Source organism: Pelophylax lessonae (genome assembly GCF_965119305.1).
Source record: "Pelophylax lessonae genome assembly, chromosome: 1".
NCBI classification, from domain to species: Eukaryota; Metazoa; Chordata; class Amphibia; order Anura; family Ranidae; genus Pelophylax; species Pelophylax lessonae.
Genome location: NC_138768.1, coordinates 551,264,103 through 551,279,657, shown reverse-complemented (window position 1 = coordinate 551,279,657; position 15,555 = coordinate 551,264,103). Strand labels below are relative to the sequence as shown.

Sequence of the window (15,555 nt, the reverse complement as noted above, 5' to 3'; positions counted from 1 at the left end):
CATCTATTAACCACTTTCAGACCGGAGGATTTTCCTGCTTAATGACCAGGCCACTTTTTTCAACTTGGCACTGGGTGACTTTACTGACAATTGCGCGGTCATGCAATGCTGTACCCAAACGAAATTTACATCCTTTTTTTTCCCCCACAAACAGAGCTTTCTTTTGGTGGTATTTGATCACCTCTGCTCTTTTTATTTTTTGCGATATTTATTAATAAAAAAAGCGCAAATTTTGAGAAAAAATTAAATTTTCTGTCTTTTAAAAAATATCCAATATACTCAATTTTTATCATATATTTTGGCCAAAATGTATTTAGCTACATGTCTTTGACAATAAAAAATCTCAATAAGTGCATTTTTATTGGTTTGCGCAAACGTTATAGCGTCTACAAACTATGGTGTAAATACTGGAATATATTCAGCTTTTACTTTCTGACTCTGCTTATCTCATTTCATGAAGTGCTAAAATGGCAGGGCAGTACAACCCCCCCCAAAAAAAAATTACCCTTTTTGAAAGTAGACATCCTAAAGAATGTCCTGAGAGGCATGTTGAGCTAATTTAATTAATTTTTTTGTCACAGGTGAAAGATGACTAAAAAAAAAAAAAAAAATATATATATATATATATATATATATATATATATATATATATATATATATATATATATATATATATATATATATATATATATATATATATATATATATATATTTTTTTTTTTTTTTTTTTACACAAAGTTGTCATTGAAATTATATATTGCTCATGCATGCCATGGGTATATGTGTTATTACACCCCAAAATATATTCTGCTGCTTCTCCTGAGCACAGGGATACCACGTGTGAGACTTTTTGGGAGCCTAGCTGTGTACGGGACCCCGACAACCAATCGCCACCTTCAGAATTTCAAAGGGCGTAAATTTCTCATTGCACTTTCTCACTACCTATCACGGCTTCGGAGGCCCTGAAATGTCTGCCAGAAAAGGTGTAGTACACCAATCATTAGCCGCCCAAAACATCCAACCCACTTTCTAATGATGGGTATACGTGACCAACGCCATGTATACCTATTTTTCATTTTTAACTGTGGTGGTGAAATGGCCTCCTATAGCGCTGCCATCAGTGATTTCCATATATTCTGAGCGCAAACGCTGTTTGTGTCAGAATATATAAAATCAGTGTGGCAGCTGTGTCAGAATATATAAAATCAGTGTGGCAGCTGTGTCAGAATATATAAAATCAGTGTGGCAGCTGTGTCAGAATATATAAAATCAGTGTGGCAGCTGTGTCAGAATATATAAAATCAGTGTGGCAGCTGATGAGTGTACCTGCAAGGCAATAGAATAGAAATAAAACATTACATTGGTACCTGTAAAAAATGGTTACCAATGAAAAACAGTAACAAAGTGCAGTAAAAGTAGGAAGAGTAGAAGAGCAGAAAAATAACTCCAACTATTTTTGGCTTTTTTTATTTTATATTTTTTTCAACTGTAACATTCCAGCTTAGGGTCTCTCAAAATTACGATAGCCATCGGACATCTTTTGAGACTGCTTGCTGTGAGGGCACTAGGCAAGGGAGAGGCGCCTCAAGCGCCGGCGAGGGATCCAAGAAGAGGAGGATCTGGGCTGCTTTGTGCAAAACCATTACACAGAGCAGGTAAGAATAATTAATATGCTTGTTTTTTTTTTTTTTTTTTAAACAAAACTTTTTGTTTGTTGCTGTGTTTTAACAAAACTTTGTTTTGTTGTCATGTAATTTAAAAAAATACATAAATCTAAATATTCTTGGTGTTTCTTTACAGTGGGCCCTTTAAGGATTGAGTTTTCCATATCAGTCAGTCTGGATGAAGTGAGGAAAACCAACCCAAATGTAAAGGAAGGAGGTCGATACAAGCCAAAAGACTGCAAGGCAGTGCAGAAAGTAGCTCTCATTATTCCGTTCAGAAAACGAGATGAACATCTGAAGTATTGGTTATATTACCTGCATCCTATTTTACAAAGGCAGCAACTTGACTACGGCGTATATGTGATAAATCAGGTATACAGTGTGCTTTTCCTATATGAATAATATGACCGAGACATAGTATTGTTTTTCTGCTGCGACCCACATCCAAAAAAAAAATTTATTTTTCGCACGTATATCTTTAAAGAACTGAAAAATGTTTTCCAGGTGTCTGAAAAAAAATGGCAAAAATTAGGGCGATTTTCTAATTTTGAGAGTAAATGCTTTTTCTCTTGCGTCCTCTGACAGTTGCCGCCCACTCATACAGTCCTCACTTATGGATATTGACCTCTTATCCACAGGAGTAAGCTAGGCAGAATTTGTTAGAAACATTCACAAAAAGCTTTGCATAGACATACCTATAGGGGGCTGTCCCTCTGGTCCAATACCCCCCCTGCTAGCAGCATTCCCAATTCAGTTTGTCTTTTGCCTAGTCAGGAGTAGGCAGCCTTCCCTTAGCTGGGGCTACAGTCTCAGCAGAAATAAAAAATTAAAGAGGTTGTAAACTCGTTTTAAAAAAATTTTTTTTTTTTACAACCTGCAATAGAAAGACATAATGAGCTAGTATGCATCGCATACTAGCTCATTATGAAATACTTACCTTAGAACGAGCCCCCGCCGTGCCGCTCTCTTACCTGTATGACGGGCGACATGACATGTCGCCCGTCTTCCGGGATCGCAGCATCCGGCCATCTGATTGGCCGGAGCCGCGGTGACGTCACTCCCGCGCACGCGCGCGGGAGCCGACGGTCACGGCACGGGGCTCTGAAGGAACGGCACGATCAGCCGTTCCTTCAGAGCGCATGCGCCAGTGACGTCACTGGCTCCATTAAAGGTAAATATCTCCTAAACGGTGCAAGTTTAGGAGATATTTACAGTACCTATAGGTAAGCCTTATCATAGGCTTACCTATAGGTACAACTTCCTGAGGAGGGTTTACTTCCTCTTTAAGAAAACAGAAGAAAAAGGCTAAGTGTGTTTTCTTTACACTGATAGCTGTTTATTTGTTCCTGCGCTTAGTTAGTCAGGCTTCGGAAGACTACAGCGTTTGCGGAGCTGGGAATCGGATTGGTTATCCTAGAGCCTTACGGAATCCCAGCCCGCCATCGAGCGTTTAGCAGGCTATGCGTACGCCCAGGCCTCGCAAACGACCTGTCCCTGTCCTCAGTGACATAGCCCGCGGAGTGGCTACTTCGCTAGGATGTCTCAACTGCGGGACGCCGCGGGTTGCTAGCGTCCTGTTTGGCTGACGGCACCCCCCACCCGGGGTGGGAGGCTTCCCGTCACACAGCGGCACCCACGCTTTCACTGGACCAATGAGTACCTTGCTACCCCTCTGTCTATATCTGTCGGGGGGTGTATGTGGGGTCTCTGTTATGGGGATGGCAGGCTGTTTGGAGTCTGTGTTATCCCCCTCATGTCTGTATGTATGGTTCCCGTGTGTCCCTCCAGGTCCCTGCGGGGGCGCTATTGCGGTCATGCCGCGGTGTGGGGGGTTTGCGGGGGTCCCTTGGTAGTGCTTGTGCAACGTTGGGGTACAGACGTGTGTGTGTGTGTGGGCCGCAGCGGTGTAAAAACCACAGGGCCGCCATTTTGGGTGTGGGCAGGCTGTTTGGCTTCATGTGAGGGCAGCAGCCTTTTTTCTTCCCTGTAGTGAATCGGCGCCCTTTTGGGCGCCATCTTTAGTGTGGCAATGTTTGTTCCCTTTGGCAACTATTTTCCCTTGGCTCAGTAACATGATCGGCCTCTAGCGGCGTGACGATATTTCCTCTCTCCAAGCATTAAGATCGAGCTGGCAGCGCGGTTTGTATGGGGACACTTCTGGGGGGCTTTTCTGCTGTTTTTCTGGGAAAAATATCCTTGCTGGCAGTTTTTATTAGTTCAGTGTAGAAGCACAGGCTGCCTAATTGCGGTGCTTTGTAGTGGGAACCGCCGCTATTGCTGATTAAAAGGGCAAGCGCCATAAAATTACTAAGTGTGTTTTTATGGAGTTCCAGGACAGCAAATTCCCCCCAGTTCTGGTGGGGGGTTCAGGTACTTCTGAATCCTCTGCGATGGGCTCCCTTACAGCTGCACTTGTGACTTTAGCGTCTAAAGTGGATTTGTTGATGTCTGAGCGGGCTTCTAAGAAAAGGCCCAGACTTTCTCAATCTTCTGATTCAGAGCTAGTTATGGTTGCCATGGACAGTGTACCCCCCCCGAGGGGTCTCAGTCCTCTGTCGGAAGGGGAGGTGGAGGAGGGGGGAGGACTCCCCCCAAACCCCCCCCCCCCCTCCGGGTCGGCCAGGGAACGCGCTGCGATGTCTGCGCTCTTTAGTTATGTTAAAGATATGCTACATTTGGAGGATGAGCCCCACCCGGCGGGTAAGCGGTCTTCCTTTGGGACCCGCAGAACCCAGAAGTCGGTTCAGGTATTTCCCTGTCCCGCTGAATTTCACGAAATAGTGAAAGAACAATGGCGCAATTTAAAGCGCAATTTTGTGGTGCCTAAGCGGTTCAAGTACCGTTATCCTATCCTTTTTGCGTCTCCGACGGAGTCGCGCTGGTCTGTGGCCCCTAAGGTGGATCACACAGTATCCAGGTTAAACAAGGGCACTCTGATGCCCACGGAGGATTCTCCGGTGTTTAGGGACCCGGCGGATAGACGGGTGGAATCTCTTACCCACAACTCCTATATGGTGGCGGGTTCTTTGCTGAAACCCATGTTCGCCTCAGTTAAGGTCTCTCAGGCTGTGGTGGCGTGGACTAAGGTGCTCAGGTGCACCCTTGTGGCTGATTCCACCCCTCCTGCTACTCTGGAGATGGTGGACCAAATTATTCAGGCTGTTTTATACCTGTGTGACGCGGCCTTGGATGAGGCCCCTTTAGTCTCACGCTTATCTGCAGTCGCAGTGATAATCCGTTGCATTGTGTGGTTGAAAAGCTGGTCGGCTGACCAGACTTCCAGGAAGACGGTATCTGACATCCCTTATGCAGGGAATCGGCTGTCCCAGGTGTCCAAGGGTAAGTTTTTCCACGGTAAGCAGGGCCCTTCCTTTAAACCTAACCAGGGGTCCTTTCGTGCCTTTAAGGCACAAGACGAGGGCAAATCCTTCAAGGCCTCTGGTGGCCAAAAGAAGCCTTGGGCGGGCAAGTCAAAAGCCGCCCACTCTAACACGGCGACCCAGTCCGCCTCAACCAGATGGGGCGCCCTCACCCGTTTCAGGGGTGGGGGGGACGTCTGTGCGGTTTTCCCGAACCTTGGCTGGCCAAAATTCAGGACAGGTGGGTTCAGGAACTCATTCGGTCGGGGTACAAGATCGAATTTCGAACACGCCCAGCAGACAGATTATTTCTCTCAAATCTTCATATGACCACAGATCGTTTCCAAGATCTCCAACGGATCTTCTGGATCTCCTCGCCCAGGGGGTGATCGTCCCGGTGCCACATCGGGACAGATTTTGGGGTTTTTACTCGAATCTGTTCACGGTGCCCAAAAAGGAGGGGAAAGTGCATCCAATTCTGGACTTAAAGTTTCTGAACCGCTTTGTGTGGGTTCAAAAGTTCCGCATGGAATCCATTCGAGCGGTGGTGGCCTCCCTGAGCCCGGGAGATTTCCTGGCGTCAATCAACCTCAAGGATGCGTATTTACACATCCCCATTTTCGAGGGTCATCAGAGGTACCTCCGATTCGCAATAACGGAGGAGCACTATCAGTTGGTGGCGTTGCCTTTTGGTCTCCGGCTCCAAGGGTGTTTACCAAAGTGTTGGTTCCGGTCCTGGCCCTGTTGCGGACACAGGGGATTGCAATCCTGGGGTATCTGGACGATCTCCTATTAAGGTCGAGTTCCAGCGCGATCTGTCGACCACGGTTCAGATGCTTCAGGAGTTCAGGTGGACCATCAATTTACAGAAGTCGACATTGTCTCCTTCTGTTCGACTCCCTTACCTGGGGATGGTTCTGTGCTCCGCCCAAGCAAAAGTCTTCCTGCCGGAGGACAAACTCCGGACACTACGAACTCCTCGTTGCTCAGGACCTGCATGCGGTCCCTGGGGTTGATGGTGTCTGCCTTCGAGGCGATACCATTTGCGCAATTCCACACACGATCTCTGCAAGCGGAGATTCTGGCCAGGTGGTACAGGCATCCTCTTTCCTTGGAAAGGAGGATCTTTGAGCCCCCAAGTCAGAACAGATCTTCTGTGGTGGCTCCGGTCTCTGACAGACGGGAAATCCTTCTGGCCGTTGTTATGGACGGTGATCACCACGGATGCCAGCCTGTTGGGCTGGGGTGGTGGTCTGGGCAATTTGTATGCCCAGGGCACTTGGTCGGAGGAGGAATCCTCTCTGCCGATAAATGTGTTGGAATTGAGAGTGATCAAACTGTTTGCTCCGTTGGTCGGATCGTCTTCAGGGCCAACCTGTGCGGGTGCAGATGGACAACACCACTGCGGTGGTGTACATCAATTGCCAAGGGGGCACCAGGAGTGCCTGAGCTGCCAAGGAAGTGGCCGAGATTCTGTCTTGGGCCTCGGCGCTTTCGGCAGTTCACTTTCCGGGTGTGGAAAACTGGCAGGCCGACTATCCTGAGTCGCCAGACCCTGGACCAGGGGGAATGGTCCCTACACCCGGAGGTGTTTCAGATGCTGTGTGCACGATGAGGATCCCCGGACGTGGATCTGTTCGCGTCTTGTCTAAACAACAAGGTGGAAAGGTTCATGGCAAGAACACGTGATCCTCTGACAGCCGCCTCGGATGCGCTGGTGGTGCCTTGGAATCAGTATCGCCTAATTTATGCCTCCTCCCCCCCCCCCCCCCCTCCCCCCGATCCAGTTGTTACGGTTCCTTCGCAGGTTGGTCTCGGAACTGAGGTTGGTGGCTCTGGACTGGCCGCGCCGGTCTTGGTACGCGGACATCATGCAAATGATCGTCGAGCCTCCCTGGCGGCTCCCCTTATGAGACAATCTGCTGTCCCAGGGGCCGATCTTCCATCCTGCTTTACAGTCGCTGGCTTTGACAGCGTGGTGTTGAAAGCCAGGTGTTGAGAGATCGGAGTCTCTTGTCGGCGGTCATTCCTACCTTGCTTAAGGCTAGGAAGACCTCGTCCGGTAAGATTTATTTTTGGACCTGGAAGGCTTACTTTGCCTCGTGCGAATCGCAGGGTTTCCATCCTCGCTCCTTTTCGGTGGCGATGGTGTTAGCCTTCCTGCAATCTGGTGTGGACCAACGTCTTGCACTGACCACTATTAAGGGTCAGTTATCTGCGCTGGCAGATAACGGACCCTCGGAGGGCGCCCTTACCCCCTTGGGTATTTAGTTTTGTCCGTTTTGCAACTTCCTCCCTTTGAGAACATCCAGGAGATTCCTTTGCCAGGGCTATCACGAAAAGTCGCCTTTCTGGTGGCGATCACATCTGCTCGCAGAGTGTCGAAGTTGGCGGCCCTATCTTGCCGCTCCCCCTACCTAGTTGTTCATAGGGATAAGGTGGTCTTGCGACCTCATCAATCCTTCCTTCCGAAGGTGGTGTCTGAATTCCATCTCAATGAGGACATTCTTACCTTCGCTGTGTGCGAATCCTAAGCATCCTAAGGAGTTTGCCTTGCATTCTTTGGATGTTGTCAGGGCGATCAGGGTTTACCTGTCGTCTACCGAATCCTTCAGAAAGTCGGATTCTCTTTGTCCTTCCTGAGGGACCTCGGAAGGGTATGGCTGCGTCTGGGGCAACCATTTCTAAATGGATCAGACGGACGATTGTACAGGCTTATTTGCTTACGGAACAGGTTCCGCCCTTCCCTGTCACGGCGCACACTACCAGAGCGGTGAGTGCGTCTTGGGCCTTCCGCCATCAGGCGTCGGTGTCCCAGGTGTCCAAAGCGGCGACCTGGTCGTCCGTGCACACCTTTACGAAATTTTACAAACTTGATGTTTTGGCATCGGCAAAGTTTTGAGTGCAGCAGTGCCTTAGGGGAGACATGGTGTTTTTTTAGCCTGTCCCCCCCCCCCCGGTTGGGGTTTTTTTTTCCCCCCTTGGTCATTTGCTTTCCTGTTACCCAGTGTGTTACCTTTCTGGTTCAGATAAGGTTCTTTTCTCTGATCTGGGTGCTGCGTTGCCTTTGAGACGGTTGCGTTTCCCACCCCTCGAGTCTACACTGCTTTGGGACGTCCCATAAGTGAAGACTGTATGAGTGGGCGGTGACTGTCAGAGGACGTAAGAGAAAATAGAATTTTTTGTAAGAACTTACCGTAAAATTATTTTTGTGGAGTCCTCTGACAGTTGCCGCCTCCCGCCCCTATTTTTGGGGTTCATGGACTATCTACTGCTTGCTACCAAACTGAATTGTGAATGCTGCTAGCAGGGGGGTATTGGACCAGAGGGACAGCCCCCTATAGGTGTGTCTATGCAAAGCTTTTTGTGAATGTTTGTTTCTAACAAAATCTTCTACCTAGCTTACTCCTGTGGCTAAGACCAATGCCCCAGTAGTGAAGACTGTATGAGTGGGCGGCGACTGTCAGGACTATAAAATAATAATTTTACGGTAAGTTCTTACAGAAATTTCTATTTTTTTTTTTTATTTTTTTTTTTTTGTGCTGGGAGAAAAAAACATTCTTCTCAATTCACATATCACTATAAACTGAACTCTTATCATTCTGAAACTCTGTGCAAATGCATAAATTATGTAGAAAATGTTAAAGTACACTTTATGACCTTTTTCACAGCTCAGGTAATATACTGTATCTCCAGTTGCTGAATTTCAAACCATTCAGGGATTCTAGAATTATTAAAATATAGGAGTGGGTTGTATTGCTATTTATATCAACATTACATTGTAAATGTTCTTGCCCTTTTTGCTTTTGTACCACACCATTGCAAGCGTTGTATGAAATACTTTCATTGCTATTGTATGCTTGCATTGTGCATCCCTTTTAGAACTTTAAGTCTTTGGAACTGGTAATTCCAGATTAAAGAACTCACTAATTTTTTTTAAAACCTTTTTTATATTTGCAAAAGGGACCAAGTGCAATGTAGCTCTTGGGCCCGTATGGATTATTGGTTTTGTTAGAGACTAAAATACACTCTTGCTGGCTATAGTTCCACACCATTCTAAAGCTCAAAATATGGGCATCCCCATGGGGGTAGGTACAGCCAGCACTGAGCTCCCTTCGCCCTATGTAATGCGATTTTGCTCTTTTCTATTATAAATTAACAATTAGTTGTGCCCGCCATTGCTAATCGTTTTTTCATAATGGTAAAAGATCACTCCGCTTTGTGCGCGCACACAACGGCAGGGCTGTGTGATCTTTGACTTTTATGTTTAAGCAGTCAGCACTGTAGGGACTGGTACCATGTATGACTCGGACCCACAGCGCTAATTGCTTGTTCATAAAAGCAAAAGATCCATCCGTCAGGACTGTATGTGTACCAGAAGCTACAGACAGAGGCACAGCATCACAAGCATTAAGATTTTATTTTTTTATGAATGGCAATGCTGATTTCCAGAGTGGCTCCTATTGCCAAAGGCCTGTGGTGTCGCACACAAATCAGTCTCCTTTCTAGCAGCGTGGCTGTACAGGATGGGGTGAGTGTCCAACTGTGCTGCTTGGCAACAATGGGACAGATTCCAACAGAACCAAAAGCAACATGTACTTGGCCTCCCGATGGGTTTATTAAGAGGTTAAGGCTTCTTATTTAGTTCTGCATCATATGTGTTTTAATATGAAGTTAGCCAACCTAAATTTGCTATATTGATAAAAAGGACGTAGATCGTACTAGGAAATAAGCAGATACTCCGCAATGTCGTCTTCTAACACTATTAGCAAGCATTAATGATTAGCACTGTAGGCATGTGAAAAAGGGTAGTTATATGTGCAGTAGCAAGTCAGAGGTTTGGTGAGCACCCCAAAGAAATATTGCTGGTTGCTGTATGTTCCCATCCTTCTAATTTTGTCCTTTCGTTTATAAACATTTTGTGTTTTTCTGATAGTTTTACAAGGGCTGTCCACCTCATCCAGCCAACTGCCACAAAATGTACATATACAACGTCCTTTTCTCATTTCTATGTGAAAAGAATGCAATTATTTACTGCTTTGGATAAAGGCTCACATGTGACCTTTATCTAAAAGAAAGAGTTTGGCATGATTGTTCTGCATATATGGTTTGCTGAAATTCTGCTAGGATGGTAATAAAGAGCAGTTAAAATGGGAAGCACCGGACCAAACTATTTCAGAGTGTTGCCTTTTCCAGCTTAGCGCTGTAGAAGGACAGATTATAATAAAGTTGTTCCCCTGTAGCCTCACTGGCTCGGCACAGCCTTTTCAAAACCTAATATGAATCCTTAGCAAGATAATGTGTTCCATTGTACTTTTTATGGGGGGTTATTTTCCTATGTATTTCATTATCTAGGGATTGTTCCTCATTCCGGTTTGTTACTTTTAGAATGATTATGGTAGTTCAGATTAGGATTTTTGTAACTGCAAATGTTTTGGACACCTGTATGTACGTGTATAACAAACTACATATGGGTACAAGGTTCCATTACCGTCCATTGTGGGACATAGGAAGTCTTTATGTTCAAATTGCTGCCTACAGGAGGATTGGACACTGGCAAACAAAACTGTAGGCCAACCCATGAAAACTCCTTCTGTCAGCATGCCTTCTTTGCTAGTGTGCTAGGAGGATGGATGTCTTTTCTTCAGCTCTGCTAAGTAAACCTGATTTCTCTTGCGTCCTCTGACAGTCGCCGCCCACTCATACAGTCTTCACCAATGGGGTATTGACTTAATCTCCACAGGAGTAACTAGGCATAAGACTTGTTAAAAAACAAAGCGTTTACAGACACACCCATGGGGGCTGTCCCACTGGCCCAATACCCCCCTGCAATCAGCCATCCCAACTCAGTTTGTCTTCTGCCTAGTTAAGAAGTAAGATAGGCTTCCCTGTGCTGGGGCTTCAGTCTCAGCCTTCTTCTATTTTATGATTTTATTTACAGCAAATGTGTTTTCTCTTACGTCCTCCGACAGTCGCCGCCTCTTCATATTCGTCACATATGGGGTATTAGACTTTGCTCCGAAGGAGTAGCTAGGCAACAGAATATGTTAACAATAAAGCTTTAACATATCCCACCCTCAAGGGGTGGTCCCCTCAGTCAATACCCTCCTACTTCCTGCAACCATATCTCAGTTTTAATGTCTAGCTTGTCAGGAGTGGCTGGCTCTCTCTGTGCTGGGACTTTTTGTCCCAGACTCTTTCTTCTTTTTGATATTTTGTTTGAGTTTTCTCTCTGCCTTTACTTAGCTGTTATTTTTGTCAGCATTAGTTAGTTCTTCGGATGAAGAGGATTATGCGGACTGGGTCTCGGGCTGATCCCCCTGGTCGCAGGTCGTGGGTCAGTGGCTTCCCAGTCTGCCATCGAGCGTTCAGCCAGGTATCGCTCCTGGCACAGTGAACGACCCATCCCTGTTCGGTGCAGGGATGATTGGTGAGGTGGCTACCTCACCGGACGCTGTGCGGTTTCTGAACCGCCATTGTGTGCGTCTTGAATTGCGACTCTCCCTGCCTCATGTGCAGCGGCTTGTTCGCCTGTGCGGGTTCCCCACGCCATGTGAGGTAAGTGTATCTATGTGGGGACCTGTCTGTCTGGGGGGGGTCTCAGTCTGGGACTGTGTAACCTGCCTTTAATCACACTGCTTGTCTCCCTATCTCTCGGCTGCATGCTGTGGGCTGCAAGGGGGGGGGGGAGCTGTATGACACTGAGTATGTCAGGCTGGGCAGTGTGAGGAGCTGTGTGCTGTGGGGCATGTTTTTAATGGCATGTTGGGGCATATACAGCGATCGCTGCGGCGATCTAACATGTATCCATATAATGGGTTAATATGGTGTGTGATTTTATGCACTGTGGAGCGGCGATTTCGGCGCCAAACGACGCCATTTTACCGGCGCCCGCTCCGGCCGCATGGTTTACATGCACGGCGGCCATTTTCTTGTAGCCTCCATAGGCTTACATAGAGCGCCCTGGCAGCATCACTTCCTCTCTCCTGGAAGCACCGATCGAGGCAGCAGCAGCAGCGGAGTCTCCTCAGGTTTTATCCTTCTATTCCTGTGTTCCATTGCCTGTATTCAGTCTGTATATTCCCTGTGGGGGTCTCATTGTGCCTGAGTGTGGTGCGGTGGGCTGCGCTTGCCGCGCTTGCTGTAAGGGGGCAGTTAACCCTTGGTTGTCTGGCATACAGGGGCAATGGATTCTCAGGAGGGCAAGTTTCCCACAGTATTGGTGGAAAGCCAGGGGACCGCTGTTTCCCCCCCAGGGGGGGATTTAGCCACTATTGTGGCTGGCCTTGCTGCACAGGTGCAAATGCTGGTGGCTGCTCAATCTACTAAACGGCCCAGAGTTGCTCTGTCCTCTGATTCTGAGGGTGAAGGTGATGGGGCTGTTCTGGCGGGGACCTCCCTATCGGGGTCCCGCTCCTCTCTTGATCTAGTGGGGTCTGAGGTAGAGGCTGAGGTTGAGGGGGTTGATAATTCTCCCCCTGGCTCGCCTGAAGAGCTTGCAATCATGGATGAGTTGATTGCTTCCATTAAGCAGACGCTACGTTTGCAGGACGAGGTGTGTCCCCCAGCTGCCTTGGCGGCTTATGGGACGCAGAGAAAACGCAGGACGCCGCAGGTTTTTCCCTGCAATGCTGATTTTCAGCGCGCTGTTAAGGACCAATGGCGCGATTTGCGCAAGCCTTTTGCGGTGCCAAGTAAATTTAAGCTGCGTTATCCTTTCTCGCCTGCCACTGATGAACGGTGGTGTGTGCCTCCGCCGGTGGATCATGCTATTGCGGTTTTGAACAAAGCCACTGCGATCCCTGCAGAGGGATCTCCTGTTTTCCGTGATGCCACGGATAGGAGACTGGAGTCTCTTGCCCGTCATACTTATTCTGTTACGGGTTCTATGCTTAAGGCTCTGTTTTGCTTCTCTCATGGCGGCCCAGGCGATCGCAAGTTGGACGCAGATGCTTAGGCGCGTCCTAGTGGCCGATTCGGCCTCGGCGGCGACCCTGGATATGGTGGATCAGATCCACCAGGGTGTCATGTATCTGTGTGATGCGGACCTGGACCTGATTCCGTTGGCCGCGCGTGTGCACAGCGTGGCGGTGTTGTCTCGCCGCCTGGTTTGGTTGAAATGTTGGTCGGTGGACCAATCTTCACGTAAAACCTTAGCCAATCTGCCTTATGATGGGTCTCGCCTTTTTGGGGAGTCCCTGGATGTGTTGATTAAGGGGATTACCGGGGGTAAGAGCACTCTCTTGCCCCATTTCCCCAAGGCTAAGGGGGCTTCTGGGAAGAAGCATGCTCAGTTTCGGCCCCCTCAGGGGTCCTTTCGTGCCTTTCGGCCGCACTACAAGGGCAAACCGTTCAAGGGCCAAGGCTCTCAGAAGAAGCCCTGGTCTGGGAAACAGAAGTCCGGTCAATCCGGACCTGCGGCCCATAACAGTTCGGCCTGAAGGGGCGCCCTCACCCAGTTTTGGGGTGGGGGGACGCTTGCTCGGTTTTCTTCAGCCCTGGTTGGCCCGTGTGAGGGACAGATGGGTTCTGGAAATCGTTCGATCTGGTTACAAGATCGAGTTTCTCTCTCGGCCGGAGAGCAGATTTTTTCCCTCAAATCTTCAACTGTCTCCAGAGCGCCTGCGGGATCTGCACCTGGCGGTGCGGGACCTGAGGGCTCAGGGAGTGGTGGTTCCGGTGCCTCATCGGGACAGATTTCGGGGGTTTTATTCCAATCTGTTCACCGTGCCCAGAAAGGAGGGCAAGGTTCGTCCGATTCTGGACTTGAAAGCTCTGAACCGCTCTGTGCGAGTTCGCAAGTTCCGCATGGAATCCCTGCGCTCGGTGGTGGCTGCCCTGGTTCCGGGGGAATTCATGGCCTCCATCGATTTGAAGGATGCGTACCTTCACATCCCCATATTCGAGGGTCATCAGAAGTACCTTCGATTTGCCATTGCGGAGGATCACTACCAGTTTGTGGCGTTGCCCTTTGGGCTCGCCTCGGCTCCGCGGGTCTTCACCAAGGTGCTTGCACCGGTTCTGGCATTATTGAGAGCCCAGGGCATTTCTGTCCTGGGGTATCTGGACGACATTCTGGTTCGGTCTGCGACCAGACAGGGTCTGGAGAAGGACCTGTCTGTCACAATGCAAACTCTGCAGGAGTTCGGTTGGACGATAAATGTTCCAAAGTCGACACTGAGTCCGTCGGTTCGTCTCCCCTATCTGGGAATGATACTGGACTCGGTGCAGGCGAAGGTCTTCCTGCCGGAAGACAAACTCAAGACTCTTCAGGAGGAAGTCAGGTCCCTCAGGGACGTTCCACACTCGTCTCTGCGGACGGGTATGAGATGTCTGGGATTGATGGTCTCGGCCTTCGAGGCGATTCCTTTCGCGCAGTTTCACACGCGGGGTCTCCAAGCGGAGATCCTGTCCAGGTGGGACGGGCGACCTCAATCTCTGGATCTTCAGATCTCGTTGAGTCATCGCACCAGGGAAAACCTTCTGTGGTGGCTCCAGTCCCCGTTGGTGTCCGGGGGCAAGTCTTTTCGTCCGATCTCGTGGACGATAATCACCACGGATGCCAGCCTGTCGGGCTGGGGTGGTGTTCTGGGCGTTCTGTCCGCCCAGGGGACCTGGTCGGAGGGGGAGTCTTCCCTTCCGATCAACATTCTGGAATTGCGTGCGATAAGGCTCTGTCTTCATCGCTGGACGGACCGGCTGCAGGGCTGCCCGGTTCGGGTGCAGACGGACAATGCCACGGCGGTGGCCTACATCAACCACCAAGGGGGCACCAGGAGTGCCCGAGCGGCTCGAGAAGTGGCCGACATTCTGTCTTGGGCCGAGACTCATGTCCCGGCGATAACGGCGGTTCACATTCCGGGAGTGGAGAACTGGCAGGCGGACTATCTGAGTCGCCAGACCCTGGATCAGGGGGAATGGTCTCTCCACCCGGCTGTCTTCCAGATGTTGTGCGCGAAGTGGGGTCTTCCAGATGTGGACCTGTTCGCGTCTCGCCTCAACTACAAGGTGAAGAGGTTCGTGGCAAGGACGCGCGACCCTCGGGCAGACGCGTCGGACGCGTTAGTGGCCCCGTGGCATCAGTACAGGCTGATGTACGCGTTTCCACCGATTCAGTTGCTGTCCAGGTTCCTTCGCAGGTTGCACTCGGAACGCAGCACGGTGATTCTTGTGGCACCGGACTGGCCTCGCCGGTCCTGGTACGCAGACCTCGTGAATCTGGCGGTCGACGCTCCTTGGCGTCTGCCTCTTCGAGACGATCTACTGTCTCAAGGACCGATTTACCATCCTGCTTTACAGTCGCTGGCTTTGACGGCCTGGCTGTTGAGACCGAGGTCCTGAAGGAGAAGGGTCTCTCTCCAGAGGTCGTTCATACTTTGATCAACGCGAGGAAGTCTTCCTCGGGGAAGGTTTATTACCGTACTTGGAAGGCCTATTTTGCCTGGTGTGAGTCCAGGGGGTTTTCACCCCGCACGTACTCGGTTTCCCGTGTGCTGTCTTTCCTTCAGACGGGTGTCGATCAGCGTTTGGCG

General features: G+C 49.2%; 1 protein-coding gene across 1 annotated transcript in view; it reads left to right on the top strand.

Annotated features, from left to right (window-relative positions):
• Window positions 1-15,555, top strand: part of B4GALT1 (beta-1,4-galactosyltransferase 1) — a 174,171-nt gene that overhangs the window by 80,860 nt on the left and 77,756 nt on the right. Inside the window, exon 2 of the mRNA XM_082243793.1 lies at window positions 1,801-2,036. Within this exon, the coding sequence (XP_082099919.1) occupies window positions 1,801-2,036 (236 nt within the window). The remainder of the gene's footprint in view (window positions 1-1,800; window positions 2,037-15,555) is intronic.